Source organism: Convolutriloba macropyga, chromosome 11, assembly GCF_964194025.1.
Source record: "Convolutriloba macropyga chromosome 11, txConMacr16.3, whole genome shotgun sequence".
Lineage (NCBI taxonomy): Eukaryota > Metazoa > Xenacoelomorpha > Acoela > Convolutidae > Convolutriloba > Convolutriloba macropyga.
This window is the reverse complement of record NC_134478.1, coordinates 52,836,681-52,863,693: the sequence shown is the minus strand read 5'-3', so window position 1 is coordinate 52,863,693 and position 27,013 is coordinate 52,836,681. Positions and strand designations below refer to the sequence as shown.

The 27,013-nt window shown below is 35.0% G+C and overlaps 3 protein-coding genes across 3 annotated transcripts in view; 2 read left to right on the top strand and 1 right to left on the bottom strand.

The window, feature by feature from the left end:
* LOC142349335 (uncharacterized) overlaps window positions 1-27,013 on the top strand; it is a 268,438-nt gene that overhangs the window by 129,486 nt on the left and 111,939 nt on the right. The window lies entirely within an intron of this gene.
* LOC142349982 (uncharacterized) lies at window positions 14,857-25,318 on the top strand. The gene is made up of 7 exons (XM_075401858.1): window positions 14,857-15,563; window positions 15,640-15,997; window positions 16,723-16,990; window positions 20,941-21,087; window positions 22,184-22,260; window positions 22,410-22,930; window positions 24,037-25,318. Exons 1-7 carry the CDS (start codon window positions 15,557-15,559, stop codon window positions 24,975-24,977), a joined length of 2,319 nt encoding a protein of 772 aa, XP_075257973.1. The 5' UTR covers window positions 14,857-15,556; the 3' UTR covers window positions 24,978-25,318.
* Window positions 18,220-20,964, bottom strand: LOC142349983 (uncharacterized). The gene is made up of 2 exons (XM_075401859.1): window positions 20,873-20,964; window positions 18,220-18,618 (listed from the first exon to the last, which is right to left on the bottom strand). The coding sequence occupies exons 1-2, from the start codon at window positions 20,912-20,914 to the stop codon at window positions 18,292-18,294; spliced, it is 369 nt and encodes a 122-aa protein (XP_075257974.1). The 5' UTR covers window positions 20,915-20,964; the 3' UTR covers window positions 18,220-18,291.

The following is a 27,013-nucleotide window of genomic DNA, read 5'->3' as shown; positions in this document are numbered from 1 at the left end:
TGCTGCGCAATGAACTTCACTTTGAGACGTAGTTTTTTTTCTGTTCTTTTGTTTTTTGTTTTTATTGTTGTTTAGAAACCGCCTAAGAAGGACGATTATCTTGCAAAATTGCTTGGAGCCCAAAATAAAATGTCTAGCAGCTAGGAAAAAAAAACATTTTCTTTGCAAAAACGTTCCTCTATATTAAATCAGAATCCTTTATTCAATAAACCAAACGTTTCAAGGGCTGAACAAACTCTGTTACTGCAACAGGCTCAATTTTTGGATATAAATGAAAAGGCTCTAACTTGAAGTTAAATAAATAAGACTTTTACGATCATTTCCATCCTCTAAATGGAAGTCAAGAAAATAAGATCACCTACCTCTTTGTTACGATTTTAACTTATCTAATCAGTAGAAATTCTATCGAAGAGATTGATGTTACCTATTATCAACAATTCTAACTCTTCGTCCAATTTTGGGTTTTCTAGAAAAAATCAGAATTAGTGTTTACATATTACAGATATGCATTACAAATTGTGAAAATAGTGTTTAATTTTCGATTGATGGCATAATGGATGGCAAACAATTCTAGTATAAAATTTTAAGCCAAAATCGATGAAAAACATTTTAGGTTTACTTCAAAATCATCAATACTAACATGACTCATTTGCATTTCCTTAAATTTTTTAAGGTTTAATTTTTTGTGATCACTCTTTCGATATGAGACGCCATTGTTTGAAGAAATTTCTGTTAGTATGCTTAGAAAGGCAATTCTAATGTAAACTAAGCATAAATGCAGCTTGGAATGTTGAAAAAACGCTTGTTCAACCTACTCTTGGCTAAAAAGTTGAGTCCATCGGTAATAGGAAAGAATGAGAATAAAGTTCATATGAGGTGCCCAAGTTCGACAGCTGAATACAAGTTGCCAGAATATTAGCAGGGAATTCTTTGACCTGAAATCTTTGGTGTATTAACAATTATTTCGGTTGCTGAACAAAGAACATATTTTCTACTGAACAAAGGAAATATACGTTAACGAAATAGAAAATTGGTTCAACACAATCAATGGTAGCTTATGAAAAAAAACTTGAGAAAAATGTTATTCAGAGGTTTTTGGTCAGAAGACGTCAAGATAAGTACGTAGTATCTTGCAAACTATTTTCAGAAATAAAAACTATGTCATATACAGATTTCCCTAGTATCATCACAATAAGTTAACTTCACGAGATCTTGTTAAGGCATTTCTGCATCGGTCAAAAAATTATGACATTAATTGATTTTTCACTAATCTGATTTTTTTGGCAAAATGTATACAAGTTCGTCGCATTAGAAGTAAAAAGAACAAAAAATTATGCAAAAATTGTCTAAAACTTTCATTGGAAAATTCAACAGACACTACAAATTGAAAAAAGTGTATTTTTCTAAAAAAAAATTTTAAATTTCAAAAATTTTCGCATTCACTGCCAAAGTTTTCACCACTTGCAAATCTTTCATTTTTTTTTTTACAAAACCTCGACCCAGGTTGCCCCCAATTAGCTCCTAGTAACAGACAACCAGTTGTTTTCAATTGTTTTGGAGTTTGTTTGTGGTTTGTACACCCGCAAGAGATCATCATGTTTTTCCTCATGAGCTGCTACCTGACAGTGATTAAAATCAAACTTTGACTTTTTTCTCACATCTTTTTATTTATAATCGCTAAGACCTCAGTCTACATCTGAGATACACGGTGGTGTCTACTTGTAAATTAAGCGACCATTCGGTTTTCGTCACTGCAAAATCTCTGTCTTCGTAAAAATAACATCTCGCGGCAACCGAAACCAATTTAATTGCTACAACTTTAGATAAAGTTACAAAGTGAGAAAGAAGGCCCTGAAGACAATTCTTCGACTTCTGCATTGTGACTTGTAACAAAAACACTCAATCTCAGTTGTTAATATAGAAAGACAGAGGTTTGCAATTTTTTTATCAGTTGGGTCAATAGAACTTAAGACTCAGGGTGCGGTAACTGACAGTGACTTCTTTGTTTAAATTTTCTAAAAATAATAAAAGCGGCCCCTCTCCAAGACCCGAACCCGGATGCTGGACACAAACTTGTATTGTTCTGGCTGCTTATCTAGAGACCTTTTGTTGGACTTTTTGGAAAGGTTGCCTGGCTGTAAAAAATCTATTGTTCAACTCTATGAATATTGTAAGATAAGTGTAAGAAATCTTGAAAAGTATTAATGAAATCTCTTTGCTATTTTTTTACGATATTGGGATAGGTAATATGATAACCCACTGTTTGGGGTATCAATTACTATACGTATGATAATGATTAATCGTTAACCAAAATACTAACTAATCTACCTGTTTATAATAAATCTTGACTCAGTGATAAAGAGTAATATTAGATACAGTTAACTCCTCGGCGTATCAAGTCTAACCTTTATCGCCCACTAACCAAAACAGTTTGCGTGTGGTTGACCCGGTTGTGAACGAATAACGGGCGATAATTTGGGCAGCAGCCTCTAATTAGATTATGCGAATTGCATGTTTTACACCGGGGGGCTAATTAGGCGGGTGGTGGGTGTCTTTGAGACTTATCACTGATCGGGTTTGATGGGATTGGTATGGCTAAGTAGTGTTTGTTATGGTTGCAATGGGGCACAATCTAACAAGCGGGATCAAATGGTGTTAGTTGCTGTATTATGATATTAAACTGGAGGAGACATTTTGACTTCATTTCTTTTCCTACCACAACAGGACAATCTAATAACAGGCTACTCTTGAGACAGTAACAAAACAACTATCGCTCCCAAAATACAACCAAATAACCGAAAACAAATTCTAACATACTCCACACACGCACACATTTCTTTTCGCATATTTGTGAGAGACTATGAACTCTAAGGGTACCATATGACAGTATCGAGTTACTATCTTGATACAATCATAATATGATGAAAAGTATTCATGTTAGGAAAAGAGAGAGTTTAAAATCATTCTTGAATTACTCTAGAATCAGCTTCTTATTATGAATAGGTCTGGCAATCGTTAATGTATACAATGTTCTTGACTGTGATACGTTGGTTAGAGTCTATTTCTATTTCAGATTCTGTGTTAGCTGTCACTCTTCAAATGCTGATGTTCCCAACATCACAACTGGTATACCATCTCATTACCCAGGTTGAGGTCCTCGTCAAGAATACACAGGCGAGGAATTTTTAAACGAGCAACATAAACCCACCAGTGCTTACGGAAAAAGACAGACTTGAAAAAAAACTTCGAAACCTGTGGAAAACACGTTGAACTAGTCTCAATTTTCTTTCTTTCTAGAACTTTTTCGCTTTTTATATTTGTCAAAACGAACTGACTGATTTTAGAGAAAACTAAATATGAAATCTGCTGATCAGTATTGTTTGGATGGGAAGGACGCTTCTAGTAACTATTTTGTCGGCCAGGATTGCAATAGTCCAAATGAAGCGGCAGTAAAAGTGTGTAGAGGTTGTGAAGAATGAGAAGAAGGTATCAACTGGCAGACACAAACACAAAACATAACCTCTCCTTTTATCCTTTCTGTCTTCCCAGGAGCCATACAACTACAAGTCAAAATGGACAACACTTTTGGACAACACTCTAAATGGACAAACAATTATGCATTTTTTGGCTTTGAATATTTATTACACCGTCAAATTTAACCAGAAAGGAATTATGACCGTTTCAGGGAATAAGTGTGCTAATAAATTACAACTATTATGACCAGAAAGTGTGTTTAAATAATATAAGAGCAAATAATTGAGAAGAAAATGAATTATTTAATTGAGCATTTGGTTGACAACAGGGAAGAAAAGTGCCTCCAAGCATTGCATTGAAGGACAAACGAGAGTCGGTATCTTTCAGTTGAGAAAGTTTCAGTGTCCGTTTTGAAAAGATTCTGACGGTTATGTTGACCAATTATTACACCAGTCTATAAAATTGTTTAAATGTGCATTTGTTGTTTCTGACATTTTGGTCTTTTTTATTTGAAAAAGTGTTGTCTCCAGTTCCAAAAAGAAATCCTCTCAAGGAAAAAAAGTAAGGGGAATGAGACATCAGGTTGGCTCCAGGCCACAGTCATTAACCAACAGACAACTTATCGCACAATCACACATCAAAAAATATGGCACAAACCAAAACATTGTCCAGAGTGAAACCCGCTCGAAGCTCAAGCTGGACCCCTGGTTTGTTATCAAATTTTTTAACCTCTTTTTCAACCAATGATTTAGTTACTGAGGTATGAAACATTTGGAGTTTCAGGAGAACAAACAGGAAAAACCACGAAAGATTTTTTCGAAAAATAAACGTTTTTTATTCGCAAACATTTAAAATGGGGCTTGATCAGATCAGAAAACTGTGAGGGATACAAAAAGTGTTAAGATATGCATCACCCACTGTTGCGTTGAGATTAAGGAAAAGAGAAGTAAAAAATCTAATTTATGATCCACATATTGCGATAACCTATTATCGATAACCAAATTTCACTTAGCGTTATGTTTAAATTTTAAAATTGAGGATTAGTATCCGTAATTTCAATTATTGATAGAATTGGATCACAGCAACGTAAAAAACATTTCTTAAAGTTTTTTGTGACTGGTTTAGTTTCTTCAGAAATCCATTATTTTGTCATACAGGCACTTTTGGACAACTTGCTGCAAAACTGCATTTGCATACTTTTTACGTAATTCGCTTTGTAAACTCCCAACTTGATGGCAATCTATAATTTTTCTGGCCATTAATATGACTTTCTTTAATGGTCTTCGTTTTTTTTCGAATTTCAAATATTTTCTACTCCGTCGGCTAGCTGTCTCCCTCAAAGACGAGCGGTATTCTTTCTTTTCAGCATCTTCTGGATTTTTTAAACGGCTATGGTTTGATATAGTTCAGATTTGTTTTTTGCGTAGCCTACAACTTACATTACACTTTCTAATAGCAGATCAACTAAAATATGAAGCATCGATAAATTAGAGGAAAAAATTTTCTTAGGCTTCAAAACAGAGCGATCTTGATTTTTTGTTTTATTGAATTCTATAGCAACTGTCTGTGTTAATTTGAATGGTGTAAAGTGGTTTTGATTCTCAAAGAATGGTGTTCAGAATTTTAAATAGAATCAAGATTTCTTTGTGGTCATTCAATTCGTTCAAAAATTTCAAAAATACGGAAAAATTACTTCATAATTATATTGCTGGAGCAACCAAAAAACAAAATTCTGATAAAACCCTAAGGTAGAATAACGCTGGCGGTATTGGTGGTGCCCAGAAGTATCCTTTCAAAAAATTGCCATTCAAACTCTCTCAATGTTTGTCCTCGTTTTCTGTGACTTGGAATATAATTAGTTTAGACTCAAAAATAGTAATCTTTTGAGAAAAGTTGCCTTGTTTTTATGATAATGCCGAACTTGTTATCACAAATTTTTCTTATCTTGGTCTAAAATTTCCAAGCTCAAGCTTCACCCCTGATTTGATATCACAGTTTTCAACGTCTTTTTCAACCAATGAAATAGTTACTGAAGTATGAAACGATTGGAGTTTTGGGAGAACAAACAGGAAGCACAACGAAATACTTCTCCGTAAAATAAACATTTGTTCTCTAATCGCAAACATTTAAATGAGGCTTAATCAGATCAGCAAATTTTGAGGGATACGACAAGAGTTCAGATATAGAAAACCCACTGTTGCGTTGAGATTAATGAAAACAGAAGTAAAAAGCCAATTTATGATCAGCATATTGCAATAACGCCGGCAGTAATAACGGTGCCCAAAATATCCATTCAATAAATTGCCATTCAAACTTTCTCACTGAAAGTTTGGCCTCGTTTTCAGTGACTTGGAATGTAATTAGTTTAGGCTCAAAAATGGTATTTTAAGAAAAATTTTATTGTTTTTTTATGATATTGGTTAACTTGTTATCACACGTTTTTCTTATCAAAGTAATTGCTGAAGTTTAAAAATTTTATTCTACACTGCGAAATCTACAAGTGTTTTTTTAGTTTTGAAACTGCTCTAAAACTGCGATGCCAGTAAAAGACATATCTGTCTTAGTAAAAAAAATCAGGGTAAAACTTTTTGAACTGATGCAACTCAGATGTCAGAAACTAGAGACTTTAAAAATTGTTTTAACTGTACTGTCATATGTTGAAATAGTGAATCTTGTAAATCATTGTTATGCAATGGTTAAGAAGCATTGTTCGTTTCTGTTCTCATTACGTGATTGTCATCATACACGGTCGTATCAATTCAATTTGAATAAGAGGTTATTTTTGCTTATTATTCTTTTGTGTTGTGAAATAGTTGATTGGTCATTTGGCACTTGAGGTGTTTCAGTTCTCAAGTTTCAACATACTTCACAGGTGAAACTTTTCCAATTACACCAACAACAATTAAGGGGATGAAGTCTGTGAACAAAGCAAACTTGTTCACATTTGTTCAAGTGTTATTTCACATCGCCTCAACATTCCAATTTGTTCATATCGTCCCTTCCCTCTTTCAACTGGTTGTGTCTTTGTTTGTTTGTTTGTTCCCACTTGTATATTTCCTCTCTTTTATTTACAAACAATCTCCAATGTAAGATGTACTCTATCACATGAACATAATTATTTATATCACTCTTAATTTTATCCTCTTTATGTACATATCTGTTTCAGATGTAAATTTTGGAACAAGATTGAACAAATTGTATAAAGAGAGCATAACTTTTCAAATTTCAATTTTTCACTATTTGCTCATTGTGTTGTTGTTGTTGTTGTTTTTCCCTGGCCGGCGACTACTTTCCCGATGGGCGCTTGTTGAGCAGGAGTGCTGGACACTTTTTTAATTTTTTCATAAATCAGCTGTAGTTTGGCGCCAAAGTAAATTTAAAATGAGCTCAAATGTTGTTAATAATTAATGCATTGTCAATAATGAAGCTTCTCTCAACCTCAAAGTGAGCATTCGCCTCAATTACATTCAGCGATACTCCACTCTTTTTTCGATTGGTTGCGGGACAAGAATTTCTTTTGTTTGCCAGATTTTCAAGCCGGCCAGTTGCTAACTTGAGAATGAATAGACAGCCAGGCTCTAATCAACAAACAAAAGCATCTAACAGTTTCAATTTTAAGTACCAACACGTTTAAACACACGCTCACCTGCCCCCTCCCCTCCCCATCCCCATCCCCCTATTTCTCTATTGCTCAATTTGGGGAAGATTTTAATCTTAATTTATGTATCTCGCGATGACAAGCGATTAAAAATTAATCTAATTTTAAGACTATTAGTCGCCAGTAATTTTTCTCAAAAGCTACTTGGGCCGAACTCTTGTTCAAACCCCAGAAACGACACCTGTCCATATTAGCCTCTGAAATTTGCTCAGTGGGGGGATCGAGTTGCTATCTAAAGTGTTCTAGTGACTATCAAAGTATGACATGAAAGGCTTTGTGGGCAAAAACTTCAGATCTCTTTGAGAAGCGGAAGAATTTTGTGCGCCACGGCTCTGAATTATTTATAAGGATTAAAACTAGAATCTTTTCACTAAGCAATCTATACGAGGTACAGAAGAAGGTCCGCATTGTTTCGAAACAAAAGATGATAGAAATCAAGTCGTGTTTGATGAAATTTTAAACCAACTACAATTTCATGTAAATCTTTGAAGCAATTCAAATTGGCAAACAATGTTGAAACTGAATCAAAAATACTCACTAATCATATTCGACAACTGCAGCCCCAATACAATAGAAATTGATGAGCAAGTTTTATTGTAAAATATTTAGATAGAATTGCAATCTCTTAATTCTTTAGACATTGTGATAGAATTGGTCCAAGTCGTCGGTCTAAATAATTCAGTCGTCAAAACCCTTATATTAATTCGTCAGAAGTCTCAAAGATCTTAATTTTTTTAGAATTTTTCCGAATCGAATGTAAGACCTTAAACAATAGTCTTTCAGTTTCAGACAATACTCGGTCAAATATCTTTGTGAAATCTTTTTAACATTCTCAATTTTTTTAAAATACAACCTGTAAACCTCAACATTTTTGGCATTTTTTTGTACAAAAATCTATTTTATCCTTCTATTTTCAAGTGTTTTCAAAAAACATTTTTAAAACCCGATAACGAGATTAAAAGTATAGACCTTCTATTTCCAGATTTCTTAAAAGTCTTTGTCGCTCCGAAAAATAGGGTACAAAGATGTGTGATTGTTTCAAAACTATGAAATTGAATTTCTTTTGAAACTACCACAAACATCATGTTTTTTGTTGCTACGACTCGATAAGAGTATTGGAGAAGAATCTATTTTGTTGGAATGATTTTTTTTCAAACAGGAAAGGAAACGTGAAAGGTTTTAAAGTTAATTGGATGCTAAACGAAGTTGAAAAGTAGAGCGACACGAGATTGGTTCTTTGTTCACATCACTGTTTTTGAGAGCAAGAGATTCAGGCGTGAAAAATTTTTTAAAAGATTCTGTGAGTGAGCAAACTTTTTTGATCATGTGATGCTTTTTATTACAGTTTGTCTGAATTTTTAGGTTGAGAGACTTGATTTTGATGTTGTATCAACTTTAGGGTTGTTTTGAAAAACGTTTGAAGGTTTTTGGTATATAATATGTATTTCACGTTATTTGGAAATTTTTCACCTAATCTGCTGATTTTTTGGGCTAATTTTAGACATTATTTGATTATATGTTTGTTTTACTACATTAATTAGGATTTCGAATGACGTTTATTACTTTGGAAGTTTTTTGTTTTGAGATACCAGGTGAGAACAGCTTTGTTTTTATGAAAGACTTTTTGTTGTGAAATGTGACACTAACATTTAAAAAATTTTGATTATTTTCTTTTCTTTTTCCGCTTAAGGTTTTTGTTTTTCTATAATATTAGACAAGTTTCGTAGCTTGTTACGAGATTTCTTGTCTTTTGTGAGCATTTTAATACTCTTATTTGATTAATCGATACTTTGCCTATATGTGGCTTTGCTATATGAAAATGTTACCTTTTTGTGTTTTTTTAATTCAAGATCTTTTTTAAAACATTGTTTTTATAAATTGACTTTAAATATTTTATAATTCTCATGTTTAAAAGAAATTTTAAATCTATTTTTTAAGTAGGTACTTTTTTTGTTTTCTGGCATTGTTTTTTGTTTTCTTCGAGTCATATCCGGAATACTGGCGGCTGTTAATTTTTAATTGATCAAATCACACTATCAGTTCTCATTCAAGCCAAAATTTTTCAATTTAGAGTAGAACGGAAATAAATCTCAAAAACTTTTATTATTATGCTTTTTATTTACGCTTTCAAAAACAATGGTGACCTGGAATTTGTTTTGGAATGAATTTTGTGAAATCAATTTTGGCGAATAAAAATTTGCAATTAAAAATTCAAAGAAATGCAAAGTTAAAAAAAACAGTTGCATAAATGATTTCAAGAAAGTTCAAAGTTTAAATTTAAACTATGTCCTGCGGTTTTTAGTACGCATCGCCTCTCCCAATGATAAGTTTTGATTAAAAATGTTAATATAAAAAATACTTTGCTGAAAACAACCATATATTACATCTTGGAAGGATCTTGTTTGATTTTCAATATTTCACAAACAATTTTTTACCACTGATCAACATTTATTCGTCAAATTATTGTCAGCAAATCATTTAAATCTTTTTGGAAAAAAATTCACAAATTTTTTAATATCTTTCTTAACTTGGTTGATTTTTTCTCAACAGTGACATTGGATTTTGTTTGAGTATATACAAAACACAATCCAGGTTTTTGAAGAGACCCGTTGATTTGCGTTGAAAATTTTCATAAAAGGTTTAAGCTGTCTCACTATTGTCAGTATGATGGAAACATGTTAAATTCACAAATTGAAAGTTTTGAAAAATTTGGCTGGTGGAATCCTTATGAGACAGAGTTGCAAGTGCTTTCATAGAGTTTTGATCTACAGACTAATGACTAAAATCTCTGATCTTGTGGAACAGATGGGAGTTATAATAGTTATATAGTCTTTCCCGTTAAAATGAAGTCCGAACGAATTTGCAACTATGATGCTCAGGCAACAAATGAACGTTCAGCAGTTGAACAAACAACAACATGAATTCACCACAATAATAATTTTCAAGTACCAAGCAGATTCTTGCACAAACGTAACTGTCCACGTCAAGTTTCTGTTATCATTGTGCCTATGAGTGTGTGTGTGTATGTGTGTGTGTGTGTGTGTGTGTGTGTTGGGTGCGTGTTGTGTGTGTGTGTTGCGTGCGTGTTTGTGAGTGTCGCGAACGAACAAAAACAACAGTATTGTAGTAATTTGTTTAACTACATATGTCTACTTTTTTAAGTATGGGAGAGCCTCTTGGTGTTGAAAGTTAGTGTTGTAAGCCGGATCAATTGAGATGTTTTTGCTACGCAAACAACTTTATACCTACGTTAATTTATTTGAATTTGTCTCAAACAGGCGACGTAATAAACTTCATACTGCCGCTTCAACATTCGTTACTAAAGTTTGCATGATTAAGTATGGCTTCCACATAATTTTACATCAGCAGTCTCCTAAATTCGTACAAGTTGTGAAAAAACTGTCTTGGTTGGCGAGGCTCTAAGCATCAGCAGTAGCAGCAACAAGGATCTATGCTTCAAACTTTATAAGTTTCAGATCTAATTAATGTCAATTAATTCCCACCGAAAAGTGAAATACTATTGATGATTAAAGATTTGAAAAAAAATTATGATTTTTATTAGACTTTTGGTTTGGCTTTCATTTAGACTTTACTACTTGACGTTGGTTCATTTTTCTAATTTAGCTTACCGAATTTTTGTTTCCTGGAACCAATACTCCCATATTGCAACTTAAGAGTTTTTTGCTAAGAGTTTCACAAAAATCTATATCACTTTCCAAAAAACGTAATAATTATTTTCATTCTTGCAAAAGTTTTGCATCATTGTCCAGAGATTCAACTTTGTGCAATAATAATAACGGTAACTTTAAATATTTTTTCCGATTCAATCTGATAGTGCAGATGAAGTTGTATGCATGCGAGGAAAATTATGTCTCGGGGATGTTCGTTTGATTTTGTAGTACCAAAGAAGAAAAAACCTTTTTCTGACAACCTTACAGCATTGTGGAAGTAAAAACTTTGAAATTAACGAGTTATTTATTGTTCTGACCCACTTCAGTGGGGGAGGAACTATATACTCAAATGGGTTTTTTGTTCAATCAATTTTGGCTGATCAATATATTCATCGTAGACCACCCAGCGAAGAAAGAAAGAAAGAAAAGGGAAACTTTTTTGAATTTCATTTTTTTAACGGAGGATTAAAGTTTTGTGAACAATTGACTGATGCTCTTCGTTTTTGTTCACATTTTCCAGATTTTTATGCAAACTTTTGACAATTTTGATGAAAAATATGGTTAAAAAGTTAACGACAATGTTGTCGGTTTTAATTTTAAAAATAAAAGAGTGTTGTTGAACTTTTTAATCAAATTTTTGCTAAATTTTTTATCGTTCAACTTGTTTTCATCAAAAATGACACGAAATAAAATTTTTAGTCAATTTTGTTGAAATCCGCCGGATTAACAAACTTGAAAACTGCTGACATAATTTTTGTTAACTACAAAGAGGTCCAGTTTTATTTGCGTTTGTTTGAGAGTGTTCTTGAATTAAAATTTTGTCGTTTTTTTGCTAATTTATTGCGACAAATATCCAAAATGCACCATTTATGATTGATGTATTGACTATCTTGTCAAATTATCCATATGCATAAGTTTTGAAACAATTAAGTCTTTTTAATGGAAGAACAACATTAAAAAGATTAATTTTGGTCATAGCATTTTGTTACAGTACGGAAACGATTCGGATGGTAATTAGTCAGCCTTTTTTTAAAAAAAACTTTTATTTCAAATCAAGGCTTACTAACGACATGTTCATCAGATTTCCTAGGAAATTTCCAGGAAACCCATCTAATTTTTTGTCGAAATTTACTAATTTTGACTTTTGAAAATAAATGTTTAAAAAACCAATAGTTTAATGGGCTCGGCCATTTTTTTTCTTTTTTGGGTTAAATTGTAACTTGTCAAATACAATTTTTGTTTGTTAAATTTTTCGATTATACGTTTTAAGTAATGGTCTTTAGGCTTCAATGATACAAATTTTTCAATTTTTAGACATTTTCTCATCTTTGAAGTTCTCTGATCCTTATCACATCTTTTACTGGTGAGATATCGCGTTATTGGCGTTTAGAAAGAAAACACAACTGAGCTCACCAATTTTCTTCAGTAAAACATTTGTGATTTTTCAGCTTCGACATCGCCTTCTAGCAGAAATTAATGATTTCTTTTTATTTTTGTCCTTATTTTTGGTTTTTTCTGTATAAAAATTTAAAATTTTCTCAATGAATGAATTTCTTGAAGACTTCCTAAGCATTTTTTTCAATTTTTGCTTTTTTTTAACACTTTTTGTCTTATCGTTATCTAGTCTCAATGAGTACGGTTCGTATATTGCATCAATGGCATTGATTGAAAACACAACTTAACATCAAACATATTAAAAGCATTGCTGAATGTTTTAACGGCTTTGATAACGGTTTTTTGCATTTTCTTAATTGAGGTTTTGTTGTTTGTCTGTATTTGTCTTTCGATCTTGTAGACCTGCAACATATTCTGGTTAATGACAGTGCTCAATGTCTTTATATGGAGGAATGAAGGAACTTGAATTCGTTCAAGCTTTCATTTGATTCTAATCTTTTCTTTATTTGAAATTATTTGTTTTCAAAAAATAAAACAGTATTTTTTTTCAAATTGCAGTTTTTGAGATTTTTTGTCTGCCTCATACCGATTGTTATTAGGTCCTGGTCCTATGTTTTTTCTAATCATTTACAATTTTAGGTTGTCTAGTTTAGTTTTTATTTGACCCTATTTTGACTTTGTTATTGGGTGTTCTTTTTTAAAAAGTATAAATGGATTTTGGATGTAAATAATGTTTGTTGTTGTTATTTGATTTGATTGTTTGTCTTGTTGTCGTAGTCTTAATAATGGCACTTCTCATCAGGGCTCTAATGTGTTATTTTTTGTTTGACAAAGTGATTTGAGTGGGAAGCAATTATTTATTCATTCACCAATATTTGAATTTTTGAAGGTTTTTTTTATCTCTTCCTAATCTGGTTGACAATTAAGCCAGAAATGTGGATGAGCGAGGTCGGAATATTATATGCGATTGGACATTACCGAGCCTCCTTGTTTGTATTTGCAAGTGAAATGTTTGGAACGAATGAGTGTGAAGAAGATATTTAAAAACTTGTCAATTCTCACAGCATTCATGTTGAGTTTAACAGCAAAAATCAATAATTTTAATTAACTTTTCATAACCAGTCAAGTGAATGGAACACATTAAAGAGACAGAGAGGAGATATCTTGCCTATCTAGCTTGGTAGGCCATTAGGGCTGTAATTGAAAAGATGCATTAATTACTCAAACCACTTTTAACTACTTTAAGCATGTTGTCCAAGTTTGAGTTAATTGAACTTGAATTAATGAAAGCTGTTCTCTTTCTATGAGTAGATGTGTGTTAAACGGACTAATTTGTGTGTGTGAGAGAGAAGTTCTATCTACCTTGAGCACTTTTCGAGTTGGTTCGAGAATTGGTAGAGCATGTTTGTGTGAATGTGTAATACAAGAGCAGTGTGCCATACAAGAGTGGTTAAAGAGTGTTTGTTTTTACAAGTGAGGCTAATTGTGATTTTATCACAGCAAAGTGGCAACCTTTTTGTCACAATATCATAGCTTTGCTGGGATTAAAAAGGAGTTAGGCCAAATCCACTTTAATTGGGTGAGAGCCGGGGAGGCTAGACCCAGGGTCCAAGCCGGTTCTCTTCTTTTGCCCAGATAACAGCCCCTACCACCCCGACCCCGGTCACCAGAACTACCCAGGTCGGGATTTAGTTTGGGCGATAGTAATTGAAAATTCACTAAACTAGTATTAACCTAGATAAGTGAGTTGCCTTGTTAATTCACACTTTTACACGTATGCGGCCCGGACCCCCAAAAAGTATGGAGCCGACATTAGGACTGGTTTAATTGGACGATTAGCTCCTAGTAGTACAAACAAAAGCCTCGTGCCGTCAAAATGTTTCAAACTGCCTCAAATTGTAATTAACAACCCCCTCCGCTCTCTTTTGAATCAGCTGGGAAAGGAAGCGGGAAGCAAAACTACCCCTTGAACTGAAGGGGAGAGGGCCGCCGTGTGATAAAAGTGAGGGCGACGCGTATTAAGACATACAGGGGACATTGTTTATGGATTGTAATGTAACTTAATGTACTTTTGGTGCCACAAGTGAACAAGTTTGGACCAATTTTGGGTCTTATCTGATGAAGAGAGGAGCCAAAAACTCACCTATGGTGCGACTACAGTCGCCAATATGATCAAAACACCTTTCCTATATTCCAATGTTTTGACACAGACTGAGGCTGATTAATCTAAACAAATTGCAGCACCAAATACAAACAATCTCCTCCATTATAACTAATCGCTCTCTAATTACTAACCAAATGGCCAAACTTAAGGTCTCTCTCAACATATGCCTCATAAAACTCATTCGAGGCATAATTTCCCAATCAACTCTATTTCCCAATAATAACTTTCAAAAAATGATTAACTAATGTCTGGACAAAAGTTAATAATTGGCCGTCATGTTTATATGTGTTTAATGTGTCATATTTAGTTTAATTCGAGGGTCTGAATATTTCAATAAAATGTGTTGAAAACCAGTTTTGAGGGCCAATTTTGTCAAGTAGGCCGGTTCTTTTAATCCGAAAACCAAACTTTGCTATATCAGATTGATTGCATACATCATATTTACAACAAATTGGTGAAATGTATGTAAAGCTCAAAGTAAATTTGAAAAGTGTTTCAAGTATTGTCACTGTTTAAAATTTCCTGCTTAAGAGTATTTTGTATTTGTGTTGTTATCTTTCATAATTGTTGAGATATTTGTCGCCTTCTAAACACAAGTCAGTATTTGTTCATTTTTACAAACAAAATAAATGATCTATTAAATAAACAAGCAGCGACAATAAAAATATTCCTTTACACTGTCCAGCAAAATTCCTTAATATTTCCTTAGCTAGCCACTGAAAAATTCAAGTGTACATTTTAGACGGACAAATTAGGTACAAGAACGGCTCAGCCAATCAGCGTCGAGTAATGCTTGTCAAGTAGCTGGCGACTTTAGCCAATGAGAAGAGAGTATTGGCTTACGCTTAGAGAGAATCAGTGAAAGAAAGACAAGCACTTGAGAAGATCTTCAATTTAAAAACAAACAGATCAATTTCACATTTATTAAACTGTTAAAATCAATCCAAATTCCCACAAACAAAAAGACAAAATCAAAAACCCTCAAACTTCACTTTGACAAACAAACAAACAAACAAACAAATATTCATTATTTGTATTTTCTTGACATGGATAACTAACCAACAATTTATTTGTTAAAACTTACAAGCTTTGTGTAAAATCATACTTTTTGTGTTATAAATTCTTCAGCTAAAATTTTGTTTTACAATTTACCAATTACAGCTACCAGGAAAAACGCAGAAATATTCACCCACAATGACTCGTAAGTTTCGGTTTTCCCAAACATGAGTTTTGTTTTTTTTCCTGAACAAATTTAAAAATATATGTTAATCTTTTAGCTGCACCAGCCGTAGAGACTCAACGAAGTCCAATTTCGACCAAAAGCTCAAACTTTTCAATGAGCTCAATTTTGTCCCAACCCACACATAACCCAAACATCTTGACCCTACCTGGTCACGCGGTGATGAACGGAACAACCCTAATAGCCCCGCCTCACAAACTGGACCAGCTAACTGCTGGATCAATGCACGGGGCATACGGCCCAACTGACTACTTTGGTAGGCCACTGGGTTTGCATCCGGCGTTTGAACCAGAACCCATTCCACAGGATAACCCAAAAATCACCCTGGAAGGGTCCGAGTTATGGAACGAGTTTCATAAACTGAACACGGAAATGGTCATTACAAAATCTGGACGGTAAGAATTTAGTCAATTTTACTTGAGTTATTTCGTTGCTCATTTATTCTTAATTTGTGTGTTTGTGATACTAATCAGTTCTTAATCATAATACTCAAAATCAAAATTCTTTCTCGTACAGAACTTTCTTAAACCCTACTTAGTTTCTACTTGAAAAGAAGCCCTAGCCTTTTCTGCGGAAGTCAAATGTTTCTGAGGAATTGGGTTGGCTCTTAAAAAAATAGTAAATTTGGGTCTCTAACTTGGTATTTTCCATCAGCTTTCCAGAAAGATATTCAGGATTTTTAAATGGACCTTTTTGACTTCACTTTTGGGTTCGAATAAAGTTTTCAGGAAGTTGCAATTTTAACCTTCACTTGGTAGTTGCATTACCTCGCTGAAGCGAATTTGACCTTTTCAACCTTCAATCTATTTCTTCGTTTTCTAACATTTTTGCTGAAATAATTTTTATTTTCCAAAAAATAGCAAGTTGGGAATATTAGCAACTTTTTCATGATATTGATATTTTTTGTTTGATTCTTTCTTTTGCTTGCTTTCTCGTAAGGAATGAATTGATTTTTCAAATCAATTTTGATCATTTCTACGAATTAATGGAATGTGTGAACAATTTGATTGATTTACAGAATTTAAATTTATCATCTATTTGTATTTTAAACTCATATTTGGTTAGTTACTCAAATAATACCAAAAAATTTAGTAAAGTGAAATTGTTGATTCCTTTTCAGCCGTATGTTCCCGTCTCTCAAAACCCGGATCAGTGGTCTGGACAAGCGGGCCAAGTACATTCTCCTGCTTGATGTGATTCCGAGTGATGACTGCCGGTACAAGTTCCACAATTCGCGCTGGATGGTGGCTGGGAAGAGCGACCCAGAGATGCCCAAGAGGATGTACATCCACCCGGACTCCCCTGCCACTGGGGAACAATGGATGTCAAAGTCGATCTCATTCCACAAACTGAAGCTGACCAACAACATTTCCGACAGGAATGGATTCGTAAGTTTCATACTGTTTCAGTTCTGAAATATCTCTACATCAGTACTGATTTCATTTACTGAATTAGTTCACGTTACTGATTTAAGCACTGAGTTCGGTTTTTAATTAGCTCTGATTTCTGCTGATTGTTGATGCGCATTTAGTTCTAATTTTAATAGCAGCAAGAGATTCTTGAGTCGAGCATTTGTTCCTAATTTTGAAATTTCTCTGAATCAGCACCGATTTTTTTTTTGGAGATTATAGATCTTATTTTACTATGATTAGTTCAGAGCATGATTTGAATTCATTTTTGTGGGCTCTTTCTGGTACACGAACAGAATTGATACACCCTCCTGTCAAAAATAGCCTGTCCTAAATACTGTCTTTCCTTTCATGGCACGTTTTAGAAACTTGTCTCAAGTTGAAAATCAGAAAATCTGTTCTGAAATTCAATAAAAAAGTGAAGTTGGTTCCTTTTCGCACAGCATTTAACAATAATCTATTTTAAAGTGATCATTTTAAGGTTCACATTCCGAGTCAAGTTGCATCTGTTGTCTAATTAGCCATTTAGGAACCATTTTGCTGTTGGTGTATTGTGTACGTTTGGATTTGAGTTGCAGCAGTTGTTTACCTTGTTTACGATTAGCTGTAAGGGAGCGGGGCAAATCCTAGCACTCTTGTTTCGCCCCTTTCTTCCCATTGTTGGCCCGATCCAATTTAGTTTCGGATTAAACTGTGTATACTTGTGGGGTGCTTCGAGTGTGTTTGTTCAGCCGAGACGACATTTGGCTACTTAGAGGATTAAAACATGAGATTAATAATATGGAGAATTCAGTGACGGCAACGGACAGAAAGACATTCATTCATGCCTTTCAATATCCATTACTGACCATAATAATGACCATTGTCTAAACGTGCAGCCTTCAGGCGCCAATTCGTACATTGTTCATTGTCATTTATTCAGTCGCGATACTCCACTTTTGCTCTCAAAACTACTTTTGTTCACTTTATTCACTTCGGACTCTTATCCGATGTATACTTGACTATCTTTGTTCATATCTTAGCAAACATCTTAGCTACCCAACGCTAGACGCAAACTTAACCAAATTTTTACTTTTTGATATTTTCTTTCGATATTTACGGAGCATTTTGCGTATAATATCTTTTTTCTGAACTTAAGTATTTATAATAGTAATACTACTTACAGACATTTAAAGTATACACTTTTTTACCCAAAATTTTGAAAAAATGATTGTAAAAAATTTTAAATTTCATGTCATTTTCGATAAAAACCGATTGAAATATAACAGCAGAGAAATTGTTCATATTGAATTTTCGACTTTATGAGCGGTCGGTTGTGAGTAGCGGAGTGGGGATTGAGTGAAAGGGAGGGGGTATGATAGATGGTAGTAACTCCACCTAGTAGTGGCGGAGGGGGAAGGAGGAGAGAGGGGCTGAAAATGAGAAGAGGGAGTGAAGAATAGCCAACAGCTATCTGCAGCAGCAAGTAGTCCGGCTAAACTTAAGTGTGTCCTATCCAGTCCACCTCTGGCACAGAGAGAAGCACACAAGCCAGACATCACAAGTCGACTTATCCGGGTGGTTGGTGCCGGACATTTGGCGCTTCCCAGATTTCCTGGCACTTGAGCCTGTAACAAAAGCTAATTACCAATTCATCACATTCATCAGCATATCCTAACTGTACTTATGTACCTGTACTTGCTATACCCTTATGCTCGTACACGCCTACCCAAACCCCACCCACATCTTTCTTTCACCCCCCCCCCCCCCCCACTCCCGCCGACCAATCAATTGACTTGGATTTTATTCCCAATTTTAAAGTTGCCCTTTATGCGACTGCTATTCAAAAAAAAAGTTTAGAAATTTTTTTATCAACTTGTGTATGTAAAAATTGGTTTTCATTCCTGAAAATGAATAGATTTTCCCACGATTATTTTGTCAAGTTTTCAAATTGTAGCTTCAGCAGATTGAGAATGGAAATATCGACTATGATTTGGTTGTGTTGTCTGTGAGTTGTTTATTCGTGATTAAAAATGGACCAGAATGGGGACAATATGAGTTGGTGGATTAAAAATTAATGGTGGCGGATGTGTTTGCAAGTTTGTCCGGCTAATAAAGCAAAGCGGCCAACGCATAAAAACATCCCAATTGTCATAAATGTAGGCGATATGGGGAAAGTATTTCATGTGACAATAGTGGACATACAATTGTGAAATGTAGTTGTAAAAAGTGGCTGCGGGGCAGACTCGAGGAGGCAAAGTAATTTATAATTTAATCAATCTGTTTTAAAACTGATTCCAAACTGTCTGCTTTGGTCACAATATCCTCTCTTTCCCTCTCCATCTCACGATCTGCTAGAAATCTTACGAAACAGGTGTTCGCATCAATCACAGCCTTTTCCATAATTAGATCCAGATAAACAACAATAAACAATAACTACAAATCTTGCAAACTTACAGCTAAAGCTGACCACAATGCTAAGTTGTTTTTTTTCATTTTTGACAACAGAAATTGCTCACTAAAACGAAACAGAACGACTTGTGACAAGTCAGACCCTCTCAACCCCCCCCCGCCCCCACTGCAGAAGCACCCGCCTCCTCCTCCCCTCAGAAGGTTTTATACTCAGGTGTACATTAACAGTTGTCCAGTTTAATTAGCGTGAAAGGGACAAAAGGAAAGTAATAAAATATACGAATTTGAACATACTTCAAACAGCTCAATTTTCTGGTCAGATAGTCGCCCTGTTCGTTTGTGTTGTTTTGTTTCATCAAATAACAATTCATTGACTCTCTTTTTCTGTTGTAAAGTCCAGCTTTATTGCAAAATATAACACAATAGGTCATAATTTTTCCCCCTTTGAACAAAGAAAACTGCGATTAATGTAACAGACAGTAATCGCTATACTACAAATGGCCACTGTCGCCACTTTGATTTCTCCCTTCGAGAAAAATAATTTTGCTCTTTGTCTCACGATTCGACTTAACTGTTTTATCACGAGCTTTTGCCTCATTAACGCCAATAATTGTATTTTTTTGTAAAAATTCGACCACCTCCCCTTTATTTTTTTTTTGAAAATTATAATTGTATCCTTAGTCGTTTTGTTTTGCCATTTGTTTTGGTTAAACTTTCTTGGATTATGTTCAGTTCTTGTAGGAAATGTTTGGAAAATACTTTGCTTGTTTCGTTTGCCACTTTGATGAACAAGCCATGCTGAAATATTGCTTCAACAGCTGCTTTGAGGTGGACGTTACAAGTCGATGGAGAAAAATGAAAGTGAGCTAGAATAGTGTGGGGGGACTTAATAAGGGGGTGGTTATAGTGGTGGTGAAATTAGAGCATTTTTATTTGACTTTGGCGCCTAGACTACTAGTAGGTCTTTGTCCTTTTCACACTGAAACCATAAAGGCGACAAACAACCCATTCACTATTGTCAAATACTGTGAATAAAGCTGATATATTATGAAACAAATAAAACATAATTCAACAAATCATTGCTCGCCTTTTGTTTTCCTTTTAACAGACCAAATAGCCAAACAATACCCATAAACACCGATACAAATTGCCTTAATCACAAACACATACGCCTCAAAATCAAAAAGTATCACAAAAATCACTCCTAACTAAATCAAAATTAATTCAAATTTCATGTTTTGAATAAATTTTGAAATCTTCTGTTTTCTTCGTATAGTTTGCTGATTTTGAATTATTTTTAATATATTTCAAATCATAGCACGCCTTTTAATTTAAAAATCACAAAAGTATAATGATCAAGTTGATCAAAATTTAATGATAACTGTTCAATTCCAGGATGTTGACTTTTTGATAATGAACTTAACGATGTGATATTGGTCTCAATTTCGTTTTGTTGATATAAGACTACACCTTAAGTGAAGCGGTCACCGAAAAGATGAACCAATTATGCATGAATGACAAGTTGGTTTGTGTTTTAGACAATTCTGAACTCGATGCACAAATACCAGCCCCGATTTCACCTCGTGTGTGCAAGTGACATTATGAAACTGCAGTATGCCACTTTCAGAACATTCGTCTACCCCGAAACACAGTTCATTGCAGTGACAGCATATCAGAACGACAAGGTAATTCAAATTGCATAATACGCAAAGTCGTTGCGTAACAAGCTCTGTCACTTTTTCCACTGCAAACATTACGTAATAATTGCACAAATCTTTATTCACACTTTTTGATGTGATCTCATTTAAATTTGACTCGTTGCCGTAGAAATGTTCACACTTTGAATAATTATTCACTTAAATTGAATGTGAAGCTCTTAATGAAGGTATGAAAAAAAAAGAATTCGGCGTAATAAATTACAAATGAGCGCAAAAAGTGGCGCAGTTAGGCTGAAAAGTTGAAACGGTTTCTAAATTTGAGCAGGGCGACATTTTGTCTGTGGAGTTTGCCTACTTCAAAAGTCGTTGGGTCATTTTAAGCGGCGATAGTTGATACTACAACGGGAACTGATACGTAAAGTGAAAGGGGAAAATTTAATTAAATAAATGCACTCTCTGCTGATAAAGTGACAAAAGCCAAAGCAGCGAAACCTTTCTCCGATTAGCTCAAGTGCCTTTAGAAGTATGTTAAAAGTATAGCATATCATTCTTTACAAGTGTTCTTAGATATGTACGTATCACATTATCTAATCGTGTGGCTACTACTGTAACGACATGGGGGGAGGGGGGGTTAATGTGAGTTTAGGGGTTAATTTTGATCAGTGGTGCAGTTAATTTGTCCTCTCATCAGTAGATGAATAATTGACAAAATAAGTGAGCAAGGAAGTTTCATTAAGAAATGCACAGGCTATTGTGGGGCTTTTATCTTCAAAGTGAAATTTTCATCACCTACGACGCTAAAATAGCCCAAGTGCTTTAATCACTATTATCACCTTTCCGCCCCGAAATTCCAAATTGATATCACTTTCTTTCTAGTAACGAGTCTAATCAATTATTGCTTTTTGCCAATATTACTATTAGCGTCGCTTCAATTTCAACCCACATAATTTTTCAGGCGTCTCATTTTCATTTTCCCTAAGCTTGTCTGACAAACATGAAACATTTTACATGTTTTTCTGAAGATAGATTCCTCACATTTTAGAAGAGCTCATTTCTTGAAGGAAAGCATGACAAGAGAGAGTGAGAGAACTTATGGTATAAAAATTTCTGCTTTTGTTTTCAGATCACTCAACTGAAGATAAACCACAACCCATTTGCAAAAGGATTCCGAGAAAATGGCGGCGGAAAATCTTCCAAAAAGTAAGCATCCATCGTTCATACTGTATTTATCGCATTTTTTAAATCAAGTTATTAATTCTCACAAAATTTATCAAAAAGATAGGAAATGGTAACTATTTCACTTTTTAGTGAATAGGTAACACTTGATGAAATTGGATTTTTTTTTGCAGAGGGAAAGGCGACTCCATTGATGGGGACGGAAAGCACGACGACTGCATTGACAGTGATGAAGAAATTGACGTGTTGACGTCACCAGTCGACGTATCAACCCACTCTCTGAAACTTGATTCACCAAACAGCACCAGTCTCAAACTCAACAGTCCTGATAGCGAATCGAAAAGTGGAGGAGTCCTTAGAGAGAAGTCATCAACATCATCAAGTTCCATGTCACCTGTATCTGCTTCGGTTACTTTGGATTCAAAGGACTTGTCAAACATCAGAGATCCATCGCGAGGCACTGACTTGGACCTTGACGAAAACAAAAATCATAACAGCGAACGACTTTCTAATGTGAGCGAAAGCAAGGGGTGCGACAGTGCGAGTACTGCGGGGATGAGCCCAATTGGGAAAATGGGTGATCAGTTGAGTGGGGGGATAGTGAGCCCTAAGGATGTGGGTGGGGGTTCTGGAGATGTGGGGCGACGGGCGCCAGACAGGTTGTCTCCTACAACCACAACTACAATAGAGCAGAGTAAGTAATTTTAGTTATTACAGATATATCTATCTCAGTTATAACTTTATACAAACAGCTCCGCACCCCAGTGTAATTTTGTCATTTAATCACCTCTAATTAGCCCAAAGGTAGAAGTTTTTATGTTGTGTTAGGCGCCATTCGAACACCACTTGACTGGCTCGGAACAGTTTTTAACAACTTTTCTGGCAAAGTTGAAAGCTTTTAATTGTCAAATTATCATTATCCGGCTGCCTATAGAGCTTTAGAGAGACGATATAACGCCTTAGGTGTCTAAATGAATGACAAGGCTTGAAAAGTGCTCGGGGGGGGGGGGGGGGGGGATGAGAGAGAGAGAGCAGTCTTACAAATAAGCTAAGGCACTACAAGCACCACAGAACACACACATAAATATAGTGAACAGCACTCTTTAACTACAAAAGAGTATTCGCTAAAATAACAAAGCCATCTCAACAGCTCTATTAGCCAGAAGTCAAGCGCACAGGTAAGCACTATCGGCGCCTCTTAATAGCTCATTCTGGACTAAAGTATTTATTGTTGTTACTCAACTGAAAAATACTATACTCGCTTATTCTCAACAAAATGCCCCCCGGTTTAAAACATCATTATCATTTTATCAGCAGCCACTAAACTGCTAAACTGCCGACCGGCAACACGCTTCGCTTATACTTGTGCTTGAAAATTTGACACTTTCTTCAAAAATGGTCTGGCGTCCCCTCGGGCTAAAATGGCTTGCAAAAAGAAACAAAACAAAAGAAAGACAACACTCACACAGCCATTCTACATGTCAACCGGCTGAACGACTTTAAATCTCGATGAACAAAATTAAAGCACTTCTCGAAATCACATCTTCTCTACCATTATTTTCAAAACAAATACTTCATGACACAAGAGGTCCAATCAATGGAAAAGTGACATTTTTGAACTTTTCGTAATTTTGTGTTAAAATTAACAGAAGATTTAGGTGAAAATTTTCAAGCATTCTCGCAGTGAAAACAACACAAAAACCGCCATAATTTTTAAATCTTCGAAACAAAAATTCTCATTTAATGTTAAAGACACAGCAGTTAAATGGAAAATTTGATAATAATTTTGTTTTTTTTTAGGTTCAAAACCCAAAACAAGTCCGATCCAATTGGGAAACGAGAGAAAACGAAGCTCTGACAACATTTCTCCACTCTCTGTACAATCCAAATGTTCCTCAATTTCACCCCCAGTTGCCAAACAGATCAAGTACCACTCGCCCCCCTTCAACCCCGTCCAATCTCGACCCCAAGAATTCAGTATGAGTGCTCCTAACGTCACCGTAACTCCTCAAAACAGTATCTTTGCTGCTGAACAGAGTCAACTCCGAGGAATCCCTGGAAACGGACCATTTAACCCGCCCATTCCTCCTTCTCTCATGATGCAGCGAAGCCTGACCCAACTCCCAGGTATGAACCCTGCCGACCTATCCAGTCTTCTGACCTCTGCTGCTGCGGCTGGTAGAACTCAAGGATTCGATCAGGTTTCCATAGCTTCTCAAATCCAGGGTTTCCTACCTCGACCTTCAAACCCCCAAAATCATTCCGGTCTGCCAATGACCGCCCAGATTCCCCAACTGTCACCCGCAGCTGCAGCAGCTGCCGCCGCTTTCGGCGCTCAGTCAAACCCAAACAACCTCTTCGACCCCCACAATTCTCTTTTGATGAGGTCAGCTATGATCCAGCAATTGTATCAACGGGTTGCATCGGGAAACAACGCTTTCGCCCCTGCCGATCCCAGAACCCAAATTCCCACTTCTTTAGCCCACTCGCCCACAAGCACCCAGCAGATGTCGCCCAGTCTCTTTCCGAACCCCTACCTTGCAAACCAAGCAGTCGTATCAAACGCATCACAAGTAGCTTTGAACAACAAACTCTCAGAGTTTTCCCCCACTGGCAAAGTGGCCACTTCTATTATCGACAGCGATTTCCTCTTGAAAAACTTAACATTGCCTCTGAAGACCTCCCCCAATGTAGCAACGGAAACGGAACTGGCCTCGAAACTGAAAGACTTCAGAAGCTAATTTCAGACGCCCTTCTCAAAACATTTATTGACGAACAAAATTCTCAACAAGCAACTTTCAACCGGTGCTCAAAATTCAGCGCAATTAGAATTATTTTTGTGAAAATCCAAGTAACGAAAAAAAAAAAACTCGAATATCGCAAAAAAACTTTTAAATACTTTGAAAAAATCTCGTTGTATTTAACGCTTGATATTTTAGTTGATACTTTTTGATATTTTACTTGCTTATATATAATTTGTATATATCATCTAATACGAAATCTATTTTTATAATATTTAAAAATTCCTTCAATTAGGGCTCAAAATTGACCTTCATAAATTTAATCTTCTATTAAACTTCAATTTTTCCTACAAAATAAGCTTTGTGAGGTCCGATTTAATCCTGTGTATTAATTACTTTGAAAAAATAACAGATGATATCATCTAAATTTCAAGGTCTCAAATTGAAAGGTTAAAAAATTGACCCCTTGATTTGGGCGTCACTGAATAATTAATCAAAGTATTAATGCTAGTTATGATTAGTTAGTATTAAAGAGATGAGAGAGTGAAATAGATACAAAGGAATTTTGTAGTACTACAAAGGTTATTAACTTTGTTGCTTATAAATAGTTGAGTTGAACAGTTGTTTATTGATGTTGGAAAATGCAGCTGATGAAATTTTGATGAGATGAGAAGAATAAAACAACTGATGATAATTGCAACATCTTTTCATCTCAATTTGACAGCTTTTCATCCATTTAGCCGAAAGAAATTAAAGATAAGTTGGAATAAATTTGAAAACTGACAGCGCTAAAACTGTGCTCAATTCGCCAAAAAACAGCTTTGCTTGCTCTAATTATTCTCAGTTTTAAATAGATTCTAATTAAATGAAAAATCATAGAATTATTCCATTGAAGTTTTTTGTTCGAAGAAATGCTTGTCAACACTTTTAGTCATTCAATGACTGAATTGCTTCGTGTCTAGAAGAAAGCGTGCTAAAAAATATAAATGAAGTGTCGACTTTACTGGGATTCGAACCACTGTCTCAGGATACTTGCATCTGCGTTTCTCAATGTCAGCCAAAGGAGGGCAACTTTGACTAATTTCGGGTAGAGAGAGTGACCTTTCTTCTAATTGGGACATGTGGTCTAATTGTGGGATGATTTTAAGACGATAAGTTGTATTATTCGGCTGTCCATTTTTACAACTTGTGTTCCTTGTCTTCTTTGTGTGACTGTGAATTGAGGCAAGGCGTTCTCTCAGCATAAAGGGTTATTTTTATTAGGTACCATAATAATAGCAGCCATATTGTTAGGCTACATGACACAAACAATACAATCACCTGTTTTCCACATACAATCAACTTGAGCTAATATGATCCGATTCAATCTGTATCAACACAAATATGCGCCAGAAAAGTGTCCACTTTTTCAAAAGGCAGTTGTTTCACAAAAAGTGACAAAAAATGCTATTAAAAATTAATCACTCGGTTCATTTCAACCCCCCTCTAGAATCGCCCAGCGGTCTTTGCTCCTTGTTAACAGCTGAGACTATCTGGCTGCAATATATGCTGAAAAGTCCGGCTTTGAATTTGAATATTTTATGCTGGCTAATCTCATATTGTTACACCTTTAGACTTTGTTTAATATTTTAGCACTAGAGTGGCGCCTTGGATAGGAAGATATTTAACAAAATGCCCTTTTAATAAATAATAGCCCCAATTACAAATGCTACTTGATAGTTGTAATGTATGGCAGCTCTATCTGGTCTTAAAAGGTGAACTAACTTGTCTTTTCTCCCTTTCATCTCCCTATAAACATACAGCTCATCAGAGAAACTAAATCGCAGCTTTTCTTTTTACAAGACCCAAAGCCAACCCAATTATTATCCTCAATTACACAACATAAAAGGTGTCTCTTTACAATTTCCTCTTTTTCACTTTCAAAAGCTACAAAAAATATATGAAACTACTCAAAAATGAGATCAGCTGGGAAAAAATAAGTATTCTTCAATATTTTTCTCACCTTGAAAGAGTTTTTCTGTTTCTTTTCCTGAAAT